The 18,880-nt window shown below is 40.1% G+C and overlaps 1 protein-coding gene across 1 annotated transcript in view; it reads right to left on the bottom strand.

Moving 5' to 3' along the window:
• LOC139720703 (cGMP-dependent protein kinase 1-like) overlaps positions 1–18,880 on the bottom strand; it is a 56,140-nt gene that overhangs the window by 27,615 nt on the left and 9,645 nt on the right. Inside the window, exon 2 of the mRNA XM_071632057.1 lies at positions 4,024–4,190. Coding sequence (XP_071488158.1) covers positions 4,024–4,190 — 167 coding nt within the window. The remainder of the gene's footprint in view (positions 1–4,023; positions 4,191–18,880) is intronic.

The following is an 18,880-nucleotide window of genomic DNA, read 5'->3' as shown; positions in this document are numbered from 1 at the left end:
AGCGTTTCATTCCTGTTACTGGAGTTATAGAACATGCAGAGCATATACGCAGACGATTTCCGCTATGACATTTCAACGCGGTGAAGGAACTTTGTTTCCTTGATCTTAATGAAGGAAAAAAAATACCCAATGTATCATATTGTGGTGTAAGGAATGTATAAACCCGCCTGCTTACATTCTGGTAGTATGCACAAGTCTTTTGCGATGGACAAGATTTCGTCATAACAGTGCGTGAAAAGTGACGAATCTCGACTGTACATCATAGGCCTACTACACAGTTATCACCTTGAGTGTCTGTATACGGCAGTCCCGTAACCAGTGGTAACCACCACACAATAAAGCGCGGTGTGAACTGAGAATTTTACACAATTTTTCCTATTTTCTTCCTTCTGAATTTGATTGACATAAGAGCAAAGTGCAACATCAACAGCGATGTGATATTTCCAAATGGCATCCACCTCAAATCCCAAGTTAATAATTCAATCATACACTACAACGACAACAACAACAAAACCACGTGGTGACTCTATCTGATCTATCTATCTATCTATATATCTATCTATCTCTCTATCTATCTCTCTATCTATCTATCCATCTATCTATCTATGTATCTATCTATCTATTTATCCATCTGATTATCTATATGGTATATAAAAATATGCCAGACATTACATACACAGCATCTTCATATTTGTGATGTATATATTATGTTCATTCAAATATGCGTGGTTTTTTTAAGAACTTGTGAAGCAAACTGGAGTTTAGTAGAGTAGAGAGCAAACGTGGCAAATGTGGATGATTCACCGTTTGTAATGCCTAAAGCAATTACATCATATGCCATGATGATAAGGGCATGCGTTCACTTTAAATTCCGTGTTCGATTTTCATCCACGTCATTTGATATTCCCTGTTCTTATTGAAGGATCTCGCACACTGCTTCTACAATGCTACTTCGGTGAGCAGTTTGTTTAAACACAAACAGATAGAAATGTGTCACTTTCAGATGGCCTAAAGCGTCTTGTTCACCCAATTGTCGGTGGCTTCCATAAATATTGAGACATGTTTTTAACATTTCCGCGAGGTGAAAAGCCCTATTTAATGCTGCGGTTGTGCATTTTTGCCTTTTGGGCAAACTACACTTGAATTAGTTTAAATAAATTTGGGGCTTCATAAATTCATTGAGACAAAACATCATTCGAGTGCCTCATTGGATGCGAAGGTAATGTACCCCCCTCTACACACACACTCACACGCACACACATACACACACACATACACACACACACGCGCGCGCGCGCGCGCGCGCGCGCAAACACTCACACACACGCACACACACACACAAACATACACAAAACAAAAACTAGATACATGTCGAAACTGAGCATTATTTCACGGAATGACTGAAATTGTGTCGACTTTTCGGTTTCTGCTGTACACGACGAACTTACGGCACGCGAAGATAAGATGTACCGATAGAAATGGCAATGTCAGATGTTGTCGAAACATCGAGGACCAATACAGCATAACGCTGCCTACTTCCCAGCCCATAAAAACGATGTCAAATATACAATTCTACTGTAATTCCCATCAAGGCTATACCTAAGTGTGTCTAACTTAACATTACGAGAGAAAGAATGAACGAGAATGAGAGCGAGAGAAATAGATGTATTCTTTTATGTACATTATTATGCTTGTATGAATATATGTGCATTAATATAAATATATATCATATGTTTACATACATACGTATGAATACATAAATACATATTATATACGTCTATATGTATTTAATTACTTACTTATGTATTTCTTGATGAATTTATCTATTATTACTTTTATTTATTTACCTATCAATTTTTCTGTTTGATTTGATTCGATTTGATTAAATTTGATTTTATTGTTAAACATCTCAAACACAAATATAATGATACAATCTATATAATAAGACAAGATAACGATGTAATGAAGAAAAAGGCATTTTACAAACACGAAATGTGAGGAAGCTACTAAAAAGTAGACCTTGTTGTATTGTATAGGTCCCTAGATGAAAATGCTAATGTCTTATTAAACAAAAATGTAATTACGAAAACGGTGAACATGTTGAAAGGAAGGAGCGGGACGTAGAGGAAAAGAGAATGAAAAGATAGAGAGAATCTATCTATCTATCTATCTATCTATCTATCTATCTATCTATCTATCTATCTATCTATCTATCTATCTATCTATCTACATAAGGACACATTTTTCATGATTGTTGTCTCTGGTCTTGCGGCTGATAACGAAAGGATCGACCATACTGGAGCCCGCCAACTTTGAGCCGCGTAAAAGCGCCTCGACGACAACTATTATGTGCATAAACGTATCAAAGAATCCTACGTCGTAACACGTGCTTCTGCAATGTGAAGCGTAAAATTTGACGCCCCCAAACTCGGCGCATTATTCATGGAGGGATGAGGAAAACAAATCCAAGGATACAATTTACTTTCAAACATCCGCAGGAATAGATACCCAGCAGTCGCCCCTGGGGAAAGAAAATTTTGCGAGGATGAACATTGGGCATGTTGGGTGATTTTCCTGCTTTTTTGTCATTTTTGTCGCATTTTTTTTTCTTTGCTTGTATACTCTAATGTTTGAGGGAAAGCAATTTTCTATTTAAAGTCAAGTTTGCGTTTGACGAGTGAGCTAACAGACGCCACATCTTTGCATGCTCGCGGAGACACTGATATCTGCATACATGAACGATTTCGTTTTAAATTTCCTCTTGCAAGATATCCGCGTCACCCGTCTTAGCCTCGAGATGCAAATTATATCCCTCAGTGAGAAAGAGACTCGGTGATAAAATAAGAAAGGAAGAGAGCGAGCCTGGGAGTTTTGGGTTTAGAAAGAGGAAAGAACTCCACTCCTACCGGCCTTGAGAAAAAGTCCTCGACAAAATGAAAGGGTAGGAAATCTAGTATAGCGCATCACTGTAACTGATTCCGCTCGTTGTTGGTGTTGTTTTTGTTGTTTGACAGTGGCCCTTAGTGGCAGAAGGTCAGTCTAGGGGTGGCGGCGACTGGTTATGGAGGGCTGTACTTGAAAGAATATACTCGGGATTAATATACGGGCAGGAAGATTGGGAGGTGCTTTCTTTCAGACGCGATGAAGAAATGACGCTACAGATCCGATCAATGTTTGACATGCAAATCACATTTACCAGCTCAGCTGACTTTCCACTCATGACTGATTTTTAGCGTTTCTGCGTAAAACACACACACACACACACACACACACACACACACACACACACACACACACACACACACACACACACACACACAACTACTATCAAATCTGTCCATCCAGCGTAAAATTTGCTCATGTAGAATTAATCGTCGCCATAAAAATGACTGGCAAAGCCGTACATAACGATCAGAAATTAAGCTGTTTACTCAATTATTCACTATATTAATGACCACGTCAATACGCTGTTATATTACAGTTTGCTGGTACATGTACTTTTCTTTAGCGTGATCAGATACTACAGAAAGTTTACATCAGCATGTGTTTCAACCTTGCTTCTATCTTACACTAGCTCCGCATGGCAACTAGACATGAATAGAAACAAAAACAAAAATATATACATTTGCGTAGAGATAACTGTCAGAAAATGATATGTATGGTAATCGTCATTTATGAGCAATTACATCTTTCAAGACCTCTTTGTTTTTGGATATCTCAGCCATTCAAAACCAATGTTCATGAAATGAACTCTGAATTCCATAGACCTTTATGATCTTTCATATTTCATAAGAGGTTTCTCATTATCTCGACAATGAACTTGGAAACCTGACGCCCCATCTCAACCAAAACTTCATTTAGTTCATTTATCATCAATTTTCACTTTCACGGACAATCATTGAGGGTACAAGTCATCGATTTCAGTGTCTCATACCTATGCCTATGGCTATCCGAAACTTTAAAAGAAAGAATGCAATATTGACTTGAGCAGTTTTAGATTTCGACCATCTCGACGTCGCCTACCTGCACCGACGTAGAAGTGAGCTCCCGTGTCACCCTCGTTGATGACGATCTCGCCCCGCTTGAAGGTCTTCGGGTACATGCAATCAACGATCTCCCGCGTCTGGGCGCTGTCGAAGTTCTTGGTGAAGTCATTCTGGAGGATCGCATCCTTGATTTGCTGCTTCGCCCTGCAATGCGGAAAAATAAACCAGATGAGAGAAATTAATAATACAAAGATAAAGAGTACAGTCGAATCCCGCTACAACAAAGCCCTCTGAACTGGTGATTTTCTTTCTTCGTTATATCGAAATTTCTATATTTCAAAAGAGAAAAGTACATAAATATATGTGAACACAGTAACTTTGCAACCTGAATCTTTACTTCGTTCCAAAAATAACTTCGTTATAACCGTAGTCGTTTTAAGAGGAGTGCAATATAGCTCTTCAACGTCGAAGCACCTTAATCGCAATGGGGTAGCATCTGAGGTCTTAACCCTTTGTATACTTTAAGTGCAGATTGGCGCAGAAATCCCCATTATAGTGTTGTACTATCCAAAGTCCCTGGTTGAGAAAAGATTAAACAGGATATTCTTGGTTCAGTCCATCAACCCGCCGTGCGAACATCTCAGGAGAAGATGCTTTTTCTATGTTTTCCCTCTTGACCCAAGACTAATTAGTGTACTAGCCCTATGCGTGCAACATGAAATCTCTGTCCGTGTGTTCATGTGTGAGCTGGGTGCACATTGGAACGGATTTGGTTAAACTCGTAACGGAAATGCTTCGGTTACTATGGTTACAGCAAGAACTAGTGGAAAATCAGAAATCTCACTGATGGTTGCGTCATTTCATCATGGGCATGATGGATAGGGAAAGGCAAAATATCTTTATTTTGCTATTGCCACCATTATCACTATCATTAGTGTTATTATGTTTATTATCATCAAGATTATTTTGTATTAATGAATTACTGTACACATTTTCATCATAATAACAAGCACTTCAAGAGCTTGATTATTACTCTGATTTTAATCCCTATAACTATCATCATTGTCGAGTATAGTTTTCGCAATGGCAAAGATCGGAAAGTTCACATCTTCAGAAGACAAACACCCAATCAAATCAGTCTGATTTTACACACACACACACACACACACACACACACACACACACACACACACACACACAACAACAACAACAACAACAACAACAACAACAACAACAACAACACGTGAAACCGTCAAAACAACACCATGATACGCTATGATTTTACTCCATCTCAATTCCACACAAGCTGATTATGCATACATGACTCGCTGGTTCGCAATAATAATGTTATGTTCACAAATCACAGAATTTCTTTCTTGATCCGACCCCCCCCCCCCCAAAGCCATACAAACACAACAACAACAAAAACAACGTAACAAAAACAACAACGAATACCTCTGAGAAAACGGTAAAAACATGATCCTGTCTTTGCGGTTGCAATTTACGCATTTTTTCCCCTCGTGACCCTTACCCTGCTTGTAGACACTTCCAAGACAGACAATTGGTAACGTTCACAGCGGAATTATCGCTCAAATCATGCACGCTAAACGCTGGTGGGTAGACGTAAGTGATAGCCAGGCAGAAATGTCACGGTTGAATAATTGGGCAGAATAAAAAAAGAAAAATGCAAGAGCAGTAATCGACAGTATACATAGATTCCGTCCAGCCCCACCCCTCCCCCACCCCCAACCCGTCCCCAAGAGAGTGCAGTGATATTGCCGTTGGACACGATTTTTATTCACCATATCGTCTCGTCAACAAGAGAAAGGTGTGTGCAAAGAAGATGCTATTATTGTATTGTCCAAAACGGAAATGTCATAAATTGCAAATAGGTACTTACAAAACGGTTCGCACGTACAAGCTTCTCTTATAGTAAGAGAGGAAATACAATCTGTGCTAAATGGAAGAAATGAATAATTAAAGATCTATGAGATCTATTTTCTGATGAAAAGATATCTTGCCTGTTTCAACCCCCCCCCCCCTTTCTCTTGTAACTCTCAATCCCTTTTACCGACAGACTTTCCAACAATCGTCACGGCTTATCAATTAAACATGATTGTGTACACACTCATGTGTACACAAGCAAGTAGGGCCCATAAACAATTTTAGTAGACCGTGCAAACACAAAAAATATCTGACCAATAGAGGCGTTTGTAATCTTAATGACATTAATTGTGGCAAGGGAACTCGACCTTAAGGGTATCATTTTGGAGGAAAGATGATAACAGCCACGTTAGCCTCAAAAAATATCTGTGTCACTATATAATCAAGCAGAAAAAATATGAACATCGTGCTAATATGGTGGATTAAAAAATCTTGTAATTAGTATTAGCCTAAAAGTGCTCCTTCAAAGTGGAGAGCAGCGTCGACCCTAATGAAGAACTGTACTCCTTCAGCGGACTACCAATAAAAACTAGACACTCGTGCTGCGCGACTACGCTCCTCGAGTAAGGAAGACGAGTGTATTGACAAAGCCATCATCACCGGCTACGGTTGCTGAGCAACACAGAGGGACGCGTGTCATTAGATTGGTGGGACCGCCCCTGCACGAAGGGATCAACTCCTGATTCTCCATCGGATACATCAGAGTCACGATTCTGCTCTCGACCTCTCCCCCCCCCCCCATCTCTCTCCCTCTCTCCTTCTATCTTTCTCTCTCTCTACCTCTCAATCTCTTTACCATACTCCTTGTCTGTCTCTATCCATCTCTATATTTCCCTCGTGCTCCCCAGAAATAATTCGTTTGCGGGATCGGTCGAATCAGCGAGGTGCGTCTCATCTCCGTGGTCGAATACGGGCCGTAACATCGTGTTACTGCAGAACATTCAAGTGATATTAAAGACTAAGCAAACATAAGAATAAGGATAAGTAGTGCGGAGACTAGCCACTCTATATATATTTTTTTATTTTGTATTTCATAGACCAAACTCACTAAACTTACCGGTCATAAAAACTCGATACCTTACAACCGTCAAATCTGATCTATCAAACTTGATTGACGTATGGGGGAATCTCTTGTTGCAGTGACGATGATGTAATGGAAAGCATGGAATATACTGCCTACTATGTTAAGACAACTTCTGTAAGTTTTTGGTCTATTGGCACATTTCAGAGTTGGTACTCCATACGAATAAGAATGCCTCGTCTTGCGTTAGTCGATCACAAAGACCAATGTTCATCTGGGGTTTTTTTCCATGATCTATCAAAACAAAGATAATCAAGTGTATAGTTTCCAATAATTCCGAAAAATAGATTTCAGGAACCTTATCGTTGGTAGAAAAAGTAACGAATATTTGATATCGATTGTATTTAGCCATATACACACCCGTATTGCTTTTGAAAGAACAAATAATAATCTTCCGTATTTTTTTTTTATAGGCAGAGTTCAAAGTTTGTACTCAATATGACCAAGAATACCTCGTCTTGCGTTAGTCGATCACAAATACCAATGTTCATCTTTTTTATAGGCATAGTTTAAAATTTGTACTCAATATGACCAAGAATACCTCGTCTTGCGTTAGTCGATTACAAATTCCAATGTTCATCTTTTTTGTTTGTTTGTTTGTTTGTTTGTTTTTTCACGCGGACCTTACAACGCGCGGCTTGCGTACTCATATTTCTTCTGGACGAGTACGGATCAGTTTCATCGGCTCTGAAAGAGAGAAGTGACAGACAGGGACTTCAAGGACAGCGTAAGAAATACTACCAGGATGTTTTCCTAAGTCAAAAATGAGATGAATACAGGGTGAACAATATGATAAGCCAACAAATCGATCAACTAGAGCTGGCAGACAATACCATACATGAACATGATGGAAACACTACCTGCATGTCATTTTAAAAACATCTTTCCATAAGAGGGCTGGATTTAGGCACAGGCACAGACACACACAACACACATAGACACAGACACACACAACACACATAGACACACAGACACAACACACACACACAACACACACACACACACACATACATAAACACACACACACACAAGAAGAGAGAGTGTTAGAAGAGGGCGACGAGAAAAAAAAACTTTACATTTGTTTTTTGGGGCAGATTATTCATGTTCTTCAGTGAGGAAAGAGGACACCGAACACTTTGTCAAACTTGTTCTCAAGTGACATACTAATAACATGGATTCACCATAACAGTCTAAAGAGACGGCGGGATAGAGACATTGAGATTGAGAGATGGGGGGGGGGGGAGAAACAGACAGATATCTCTTCTTACGTAGACCTGATAACATGTGACGAAGAAACCCTCTCCGTATATGTGACATGCATTGCGTACTTTATATACATCAGCTTTCTAATTACATCAAAGGATATGAACCGGCTATATACAATCACAACTGAAGTAAACGTAAATTTTTCAAGATTTCTATTTGTAAAATGTCTGTGAATATTGTGACACTGCATGTCTTGTGTGTTTGTATGCGGCGTGGTTACGTGGCTAAGGATGGCAAAGTAGTGAAAGGATGAAAAAAAAAAGACGCGTGATGAATGGACCTAATTTACTGACCCAATATCAAGTGGCTGGGACTGTTGCTAAAAACCTGACATTAATGCTACATCGTGTCCCTGCAGAAACCGAGTCGTATCTATACATGACGACCGAACTCCGTAGTGTTTATAGATGTTGGGAATCGGGTAATCAATTCAAGAATTGGTTATATCTCCTCCCCCTCCTCCTCCTCTTTTGCAATCAACAATTCGTCGGAGTCGGAGAAACGTTCCGTGACCTGGCATATTGATGACCAAGGATAATTGAGAATTGGACAGGGTGACATTGGGACTTCAGGTTCTTGGGCAATAACCTCCGTGAAAAGAGGCAGGCAGTATAAATCATCAGTCGCCATATCCTTTCTCATTTTTTTCCTTTCTGGATATTTTCCATACATCTATTATGATGTGATTTCGCATGTTTTACATTTATCTATCTATCTATCTATCTATCTATCTATCTATCTATCTATCTATCTATCTATCTATCTATCTATTATGTATACAATGTGGATATACATACATACACATATATAATATATACATGTGTGTGTGTGCGTGTGTGTTCGCGAGTGTGTGTACATTATAGTTCGGAGTGCGGTGATCCACTTTGCGCATGGGCAGTCACTTGCATGTGGAAATAAGCTTTCTCCGAACTGGTTTAATAAACACGATTGCTGATTAACGCAAAGAAATTTCCCGTCACCCAATCAACCCAATTCGCCGAAAGCCCATCCAGTCTCAACAATAGGCGATGACAAAAGAAGATCACTAATAATTGATTGCTAACTCCATCTGTACAGAAGTGACACCGCACCCTGGTGTTTAAAGAAGAGTATTCTTGACGACAATGTTTTCGTCGGTGCGGGTTTTTTTTCCTTCCATTTTATTTCAAGGGAATGGAAGAGGATCCGACATACATACTGGTGTCGAAGACCTACAAAGCAACCAAAAGAAAATACAAAACGATGACAAATCTGTATATATTATCATGGGAGATGGAGGACCGATTCAGACACAGTCTGGTGATAACTTGCTGAGTCATTAATATTGAGGTATGGGCAAAGTTGAGCTTTAACCACCTCTTAGGAGAAACTCTGCACCCCAAAACTGGGCTAGCAGCAGTTGAGCGCGTGTACGGTTTCCGTCAAGTACGCGCTGTCGCATCGCGTGTGTTTACGGCCAATCGTATTGTGCAGCGAGGGACAATTTGAGTGTACGTTTAAAGAAAAGGCATAACTTTACAGTGTGCACCTGCTTGGGACGGCGAATGGGCGATATCTGGCTCGGACTGAATGGGGGCTAGGGGTGTGGTGTGGTCACCGCATACTAAAATTTAATTCATCCTGTTGATGTATGTGTTAGACTAAGCAAACGCGAAAAGAACACAAGGGGCGAGACGGACATATTATATTGATGGCATAGTAGCTATGAATCTCATGGAAATATAAACCACAGGATGTGAATGAAAGCCTGGAAGGCACTCAAAATTTATATTCTAAATGAGATTAGTGTTTATTCTCGTAATAATATATAAATAATAATGGAGAATGGCTCTTCAGTTGCTTGCACTGTATTCTGTCAATCTGTTAGTCAGATACGAAACTGACATCATATTTCCAGGTCTTCGAAACGAAAGCTACTTCATTTAATCTTTCCTCAGAACATGGCGTTCCGACAACTCGCGTAGCAACAAGATAACTCTTCGTCGTGGTTTATGGTTTAATTAAGAATGCATAAAGCATGCCAAGGGACCTGGTGCACGAGTGAAAAATGAAGATTAGGTGATAGCGAGTATACGTTGACTACATGTATAAAACCCGAGATAATTTAACAGGTGGTGACTTTTTCTGTCTGAAATATACAGAATATCAAATATACGTGTAATTCACTGAGAACGTAACTCACTTACAGTACATTTCAAAGTCTTCGGACGGAATACTTTATGTGTTCGCTATCCCGCCTAATATTCTGTACAGAGTAAAGCAATTATTGTGGCAAAAACGTCTCGAATTTTCAAGCGGGTGCAGTTGTGCATACACTTAATTAGATCCGTTTTAATTAGGTAAAGTCTTCTTACTCAAAAAGAACTACTCAACACGAAAGAGATATATAAAAGCTTGCTTTTCTGAAAAATGTGCCGTTACTCAATGTTAAGCAGTCGGTCACACTACAATAATTTACGGTAATAAGTTATGTTTGACCTTGAGAAGTCGACAGTATTCATGTTTTACTTAATGTGACAAGACCTCTGGATCACATCATCACTGCCATCACGGTAAATAGACATTAAATAATGTGAGCAAAGTGTTATCCTCTTCAGAAAGCGAAAGTTTTTAGTTATCTTATCATGCTTATGTAACCGTGTTATTAGCATAGCTACATGTTTCTTGACCGTATTTGGAAATATGAAACATCACACGCCTATGGGTACAAGAGAAAAACAATATTTCATCACTTTGTCACAGTTCGCTCAGGTTGTCTCGAGGCAGAAAAACATGGCAAGGGTACTAGTATACAGAACCATCTGAGACTGAACAAGCAAGACTAAGCCCGGACCGTATGGTAATCTTGAGTGGATATGAAGTTACTCATGAGTGTACGGCTTGCTTGCATCAAGGCGATCACTCTTTCTCAGGATGGGGGAGATTCAACATCGAATGATCGTCTTGCTGTCTGTGCCATGAAGTGTGTCAGAATGGGGGGGGGGGGGGGAGGGCGGGAAGGGAGATGAGGGTAAGAAGTACACACTCGTTGCTAAGGAAGGGGGAGGGAGAGGGGGTGAAGTGCTAACGTGTCTTTCGTATCCGGGCCTATATTACGTGTAAGAAGAAAACGAGAGAAGGAGCTTGTGACTAGTTCAGTGAAGTTTATCTCACTTTGGCCTACTTTCACACGGCTAGGTATGGCCTTAAATAGCATATTATATAGTTTACCAGTAAAGTATCAACGCAAGGTCGCATTCTGAATGTTTAGGATTTAATTTTCTCAGTTACATTTCGCATTGTAAGAATAGCGTGCAAGGTGCAGATGTTTGAACAGGCGGCATTCTTTGTGGTCTGGATCTTGCACTATACAAAATATTTCAATCTTAATATTCTAAACACACACACATCCATATAAAAGCATATGGAAGATACAAACATTTTTGTGTTATTTTCCTATATCAACAATTTCCCATGTCTGACTTCACCAACCTTTCCCGCTTTATTCTGATACCGCACTGTGTTCAAGTTTGCTTTAGAAACAGAAGAAAATCATCCACACAGTGCGGTCGAAATTTCTTGATGCTAACAGCACACAAATCCCCTGTAGCCAAACTTCACTATCCCTGGTAACTTCGTAGGTGCCAACATTTGCCCCTACTTGCAAATTTCCAAGCAACACAAAAGAAACAGACAAATTCGTTTGCTTTTTCCTTCAGATTTCGTGTCTAAAACAGAATTTAGTCAGTTAGTATATAGAGGTTAATAAAGTGCCAAGATCAGTGACAGATTAAATAATTTTGTGAGACCACATCATCACTTCATCTTGTCTGAATGACAACAATGTGACTTCCGTATATACTAAATCCCTATTTTTTGGAAATGAAAGAAAATTCCAATACACCGTAACTTGTTCATTCTAGTCCCGATTCTGACTTCAGCTATTAACGTCAGCTTGAATATCTAGCTTAAATTAATGCCTTACTTGTTTTCATTTCTCTTTCTAATATGTAGAGTAGGGCCTGTATGGAAATTTTACATTACGCAGTCATGCTTTCACCAACGAATATGCAGAACTTCGATTGATGTTAGCCCTCCCCTACCAACAAACCGTGCTATATTTACGTCTCTCTTTTTTTCCTTCATCGTCGTTTCTTCTTCTTTCTAGTTTTCTTTTCTATATCTCCCTCTCATTTATTTTTCACGCTTCAGCTAACAACATTGTTCAGTCAACGCGGCGTTCGGATACAGACTGATGAGATAGGGTGGTATTGATCAGAACTAATAGAGACACGCCGACTGTTTATCTAATAACGCCGGCAGTCGCTCGCCACCCACTGACTTTGCTTTTTCATAGCAACGGTCGATGAGATTTTGATCGATCGCTAGCGATACGATCAATCACTACCCACACATTTGCAGCGGAATTCGCGTCGTCTGCCATCGAGACGCTTTCCTCCTTCGCGCTGTATTAGTTGCGTATGATTCGCACTGTTTTCAGCTATCGAAATCGACGAGTAAGAAGAGATTCGGTGGAGATTTACTCGCATTTGGTAAATTTTAGATTAGATTTCCTGTAGCTGATTTATAATGATACTTCTGCGAATATGAGGTACATCGGAATTGCCAAAACGTGTTAGCAAGCAAGGCCGGTAATACATTAATATTTTGTAGGTAGTCTCACTGCGTGTATGTGTGTGTTGGGGGCTGAGGTGGGAGAGGAGAAAGATAATAATATGGGTACACTCAATGCTAATGACCTGACGATGGTTTTGGCACAACAAATAATTTTCAAATTCATTTATCTATTTATTTATTCATTTCAATATTCTTTTAGCAGGCCCTGCTAACATTATGTACAGATAAAAATGTCATGATCATCAAAATAAAGTACATACAATAATATAACTTAAACTACAATCAACTTAAGTAGCCTAATTGCATTGCACTTTTATATAACGACGGTCAGCGACCCACTTGGAAGAACTGATACGTACGGACAGAAAGACATCAGTGATAACTTTTTTGAATTACTTTTTTTTTCTAGTTAGCTCTCTATATGCAACTGATAGACGCAATGTGCATGTGGGGCGCTGAAAATGATTTCTGTAAAAGCCCTTGACCGACTTCTTTGAGAACTGTGCAAGCAATTAAATCTTACATAAGCTGTAAGGCCGAATAAATTCGTTGACGAAACGCTGCACAACAAGTGTCATCCGTTTAAAATGCAACAATAAAATTGAAACCATGCATGCAGGGCGCCTCGATAGGGATCTACGCGACACATCGTACTAAAATTGGATCGGCGGATTAGCAGCTTATACATTGCATACAGCAGACTAAGGCACTTTTCCCCCTCTCTCCTCGGAGCAGAGCGACAGGATTTGTTGTTCTGCGTTGCTAAGATGACCTTGTAAGATTGTAACAGAACACGAATATGTGCGGGTGGACAGTGGCCGAATGAATAAAGAAAAGAAATGATTCAATGCATACACCCTGCACTATCGAGTGTCCTCTACGTAGTGATTCTGATATCTGCGATATTTCACAAGCCGAACATAATTATGTTGCCGACAATAATGACAAAAAATACTACAATAACACCGATTGTAATAATGATAACAACTTTCAAAATATCCGACCGAAAGAGTCTCACCAGTGTAGGTCTTACCGACCATCTGAAGAGGCGAATATGAAGTTATACCGACAATGCTAAATGCTGTTTCTTGCGGCGTAGAGTTCGAATGTATGCCATTACTATCATTACACATCGCCTTGATTTCAATGCAAGGAATATGATATTCAATTACAGAATATCGACGCGAAAAAAATCTAAATATTGACAAATTGTTCATTTTGCATAATCAACTCCCGATTGAAAAATAAAGTTCTCCAGTTGATGAGTAATTATCATTATTATTATTTTTTTTTTGGGGGGGGGGGGGAATCGTCATCTTAACGGCTGGAGTATTTCTAACGAACTTTCCATATCAAAATTGATGCATTCACCTAGTCCACATTAGGTAATATTCCCCTTTAAAATAATTAGCGGCGACTGAATCCATGGCCTTTACAGTGGTGGAATTACCATCTCACATTCTGTTACGTCAAAACATAATTTGCCCTACCATCTCCAGAAGGACCGCGTCCATGACAATAATATTTCATGGTATGCTTATCAATAGCATAGGTGCAGCATGTCTGTATTCTAATATACAAAAGGAATTCATTGTTGTACACAGAAACATTACATGCGTTTTATTGAATGTTGACTGTAGAAAACGCACATAAGTCCGCATAGCGCTCTGCTGCAGCGAAAGTGACACATTTAATATACACGTGAAGGGGACAATAGTGTTTCGAGTCATTAGCGTTCACGCCTCTTTGTCCTTAGCCAACCTGTACTCTCTGACGTGTCGTTACCATGGTAACATGCTACATGATAGAACGCATTAAAGAAGGGGAGGTGCCTTGAAGATATCGAAGCGAGCTCTCCTAGCTTTATTAATCAACTCCTGCTTTCCACTCTCTCTGCTAATAGAGAGCTACAGTTTGTAAAATGAAGAAAAATGTGTAAGTTCCGTTTCGGTAATCTAAGAGAGTATGATAAGGAAACGCAATGGATATAATGATTCCTCGCAGGAAGGTGTACTGTGTAGCGCGCAATCATGTGTCGTTGTCGCCATGTGAAAATTGAAGATTGATTTATGCACGCCTGAGCCGGGATTTCACGGTGAGGTTCACACGTTTTGATACGTTTGCATGAAGGCATAAAGGAGAGACATTTCCTCACCGCAGCATCGGGAGTCTGACCAACTATATTTAGCGCGCCACCAAGCGAATAGCATCTGTCCATTCCTCTCCAGTCTTGCGGTAATAAATCAGCCAATCAGTGTCTTGAGCTGTGCGGTTTCCATGGAGAACCATAATCGATAACTCTTTCAAAATACCTTTCTTCTATGTTCGCAAAGACATTTTTTTTTTCCAGGTCATATCAGAGGGAGTTTGCGATCTCAACGCATCCTGTGTATTGTTATCGAATGTATTTTGGTGGATAACTTGCGTGTATCTCGGCATAAAACACCTTATTCAAAGAGTTCGTCACTAGATTCCACATTGTCGGTGATTAGAAATGGTAACTAGCAGTACCAACTTCAACGAGGGGGAATTCAGTCTGTGATTGAAGAGCTGAAATGAATTACAACATACATGAAGATCATGAATCGGTTCTCTGCACGGAAGGAAAATAAAGCACAACTTTAGTAATATTAGTGCTTTTATATAAGTATCACGCAACAACGAAACAATTACTTTCGACCCATATCATAACGTTTCGTCATGAACTCTTGATAATCATGCTTGAACTTTTATGAACTCAGTATGGGGAAAACAAGTTTTTTTTTATGAACTCATCTCCTTAACTGGTTGACGCTGAAACGATGCATTGATCAAGATTACAAGGAGTGAATATCAATGAATATCCTTCTCTATTTTGTAACTTCTTCTCCACAAGCTCAATAGGCCAACGGTAGAGCACGATTTCTATACGCATTAGAAAATAAGAGAGGGCAAAATAAAGGATACATTTCGTTGATGGGTTCACGCCAACGCAAATTTCGCTACCCCTGAGCGAGCGAAGGGTTGATTATACATATCACTTGTCTCTTGTTTTGGCCAAATCTTCGACAGGGCGCCACACAAGTCGCCACAGGTGTATATTCTTTTCTTTTCTTCCCAATGCCGAAAGTGGATGGTTTTAAATGATAAAAACAACATTTAGAGTGAAATGCTACGCCGTATAATGCGATGCAACGGACTTTATTTGATAAAGAAGAATCACGTAAAGAGGATTGTTATACATTTTCATCAAAAGTGGACATTGAATACGAAAATTGTGGAAGAAAAAGCCACAGTTTTACGTGTCTTTTCAAAACAAGCCCACGTCAATTTCGCAGGCGATGGTATTATCGCCCCATTACAATTTGCGTATCCGGTTGCCAATGATATCGTTTTATGTTCGCAGTTAAAAATTTCACTTAACAATTGATATTTCATGTATGTCTTAATCTCTGTTTTGTTTTGATGAAATAGAATGTTTGTGTTTGTTTCATTTCCATCTGAGAAGATGGCTGGATATCCCATATTCAGTGGCAATGGCTGCTCTTCCATCAGTGTCCATGGGTCCTGTGGGATGTTAGGCGGAACCACTTCACCGGGTTAAACACCCTGCTCTTTGCAATGAATAAAGCGAGATCTTTTACGTGCATGAGTTGTGACTATCACACCCACGAGAAGCCCAGAGTGTTTTGCCTCTTACTCGAGGGGACAGTGACGATTTAACACAACATCGCTCAGTGATGGAACTCGGGATTCGAACCGGGGTCCTTATGGGTCGCGAGGCACAAGCGCTACCGACTGAGCTAACTCACCGCATTTAATGTGTGGTTTAGTATCCAGTGTTCTTAAACATGGAGTGGAGCTTGCTGTAAGAACTAATACGTCATTATGAGTAATTTTCTCTACTAAAATAAATTTGTTATCAATTTGACTTGCTTTTTTTTTCTTGAAATGCAGACTACTTGTTTCAAGACGCATTTTAGCATTATGCGTTCGCTTGCGCGTGTTGTGTGTGTGTCTATGTGAGTGTTTGTTTGTTTGTGTGCGTGTGTGTGTGTATATGTGTGTGTGCGTGTGTGTGTGACTGTGTGCGTGTGTGTGTGTGTGTGTGTGTGTGTGTGTGTGTGTGTGTGTGTGTGTGTGTGTGTGTGTGTGTGTGTGTGAACGAGTGCGTGCCAAGCCGACGTTAGACTATACATTGCATAACTAGAGAGGGGCCGTCAAAGGCGGCAGACCCACGCCTAAGTACAAAGTCGGGGTAAACATAATGTGCATTCGGTCATCTACCAGAATTCGGCCACTTAATTGCCAGTGTGCTTTATCACCAGCCAGTGAGTTCTACCAAAGATCGTACACTGAAGTGTACGATCTTTGGTTCTACAGTCACATCACACGCAAATCACATCATTACACATACGGTATTAACACTCATTCACGTACAGGAAAGTCCTTAAGTCTCCTCCAAAAATCCATCGAAAATCCCAAATTCCACCGTCAAAAGTGCAGAATCGGAACTTTTCCAAGCGCGCGCGAATTAAGTCCAGTTTTAAGAGTATTGTCTACGCGACGGGTCGCGGAAAAAGCGCTAAAAATCGAGAAATACGCCATTTTCTTGCGGGATATTTTGATTATAGCAAGCCGAGAGTGTGATGATATCAAAGGTCGTATGAGTGTACGATCTTTGATGGTATCCACAAAAGCAAAAAAGAAAAACAAAATTTACGTACCCACTAGGCAATTACCCCTATGATTAGTGTCTACGGGAATTATTCAATGCAAGGGTTGAATGCAAATGTCTACTGCACCAGTATTCGGCCACCAACGAGCGCCGCAACGTCCCCGGTGCAATTTTGCACCAACAGTGTAGAGCGCGATGCATTTTCAGCGGCCTTGCACACGCATTGACATTGAGCACGCATATCGTGCAGTGTGACTGCGACCGAGCAAAATGCTCCTCCAACGAAAAAAACAATCAATGTTAATTTGAAAAATCATCAAAATACGGGCCAGTTTGTGATGACGGAGAACGAACTTTCATAAATCTAGAAGGACATAGTCCCTCAAATAGGCCTAGACGTAAATTTCGGAATTCTTACGAACATTTGAGCAGCGAAGTCGGATCGTTGGGGAGTTTATGTGTTCGTATGGTAGCGGAAAATCGCAAAGTGAGAAACGGGAAATTTTCGGAATGGTCACTATACCATGGGGTCAAAACTTCAAGGTCACACAGAATTTGCAAGGGTCAACCGATTATCACCAAAATCTAATCGATTCTTTCCTGTCATTATCCAAACATTCCCTGAACATTTCGTGCAAATCCGTTTACCCGTTCTCTTGTTATCTTGTACACAAACAAACAAACAAACAAACAAACAAACAAACATACAAACAAACAAACAAACAAACAAACAAACAAACAAACAAACAAACAAAAAAACAAACAAACAAACAAACAAACAAACAAACAAACATACGGAACCCTTTACATAACCCCCTGCCGATTTTCATCGGCGTGGGTAAAAAGGCACCACTGACATTTGGACGCAGATAAAGGTTGCCGGCGGCCATGACAGCGGTGAGAGGTTATTTCGTCCCTTGCCGAAGCTTTTCAGTCAGAGATGGGGTTATTATTCCCTCTCTTTTTCTTTTTTTCATGGTTCACTCATACAGTCATCGCACACTCAGCGACTCCGTTTCGACTCAGCAGGCTTATATATTTCCGTTGTTTTCTTTTAACGGCTTGTCCTCAGGCAAAGATTATCGGATCAGTAGACGACATCCCACAGTCCAGAGGAGTGAGAATGAAGAGGAAGTGGAACTCGACATCGGCCCCGTCTATCGAACCTGAAGTAAATAGTTGTCTCCCGAGGCTTTTGTTGACGCGTGTTCAAAAGCATAAAAGGGCAGTATCGTTGTGTCACAAAGTTACAACTCCTCAAAGTTACCATTTGGCTCCCTGGGAGAGAGGAAAAAGTAATATTAATCTTGCGAATTGTGCCACTACGGC

This window comes from Diadema antillarum, unplaced genomic scaffold (assembly GCF_040938485.1).
Source record: "Diadema antillarum isolate AM-2024a unplaced genomic scaffold, OU_Dant_1.0 scf00000132, whole genome shotgun sequence".
NCBI classification, from domain to species: Eukaryota; Metazoa; Echinodermata; class Echinoidea; order Diadematoida; family Diadematidae; genus Diadema; species Diadema antillarum.
Note: the sequence above shows the minus strand (reverse complement) of the source record. Positions and strands in the feature narration are given on the sequence as shown.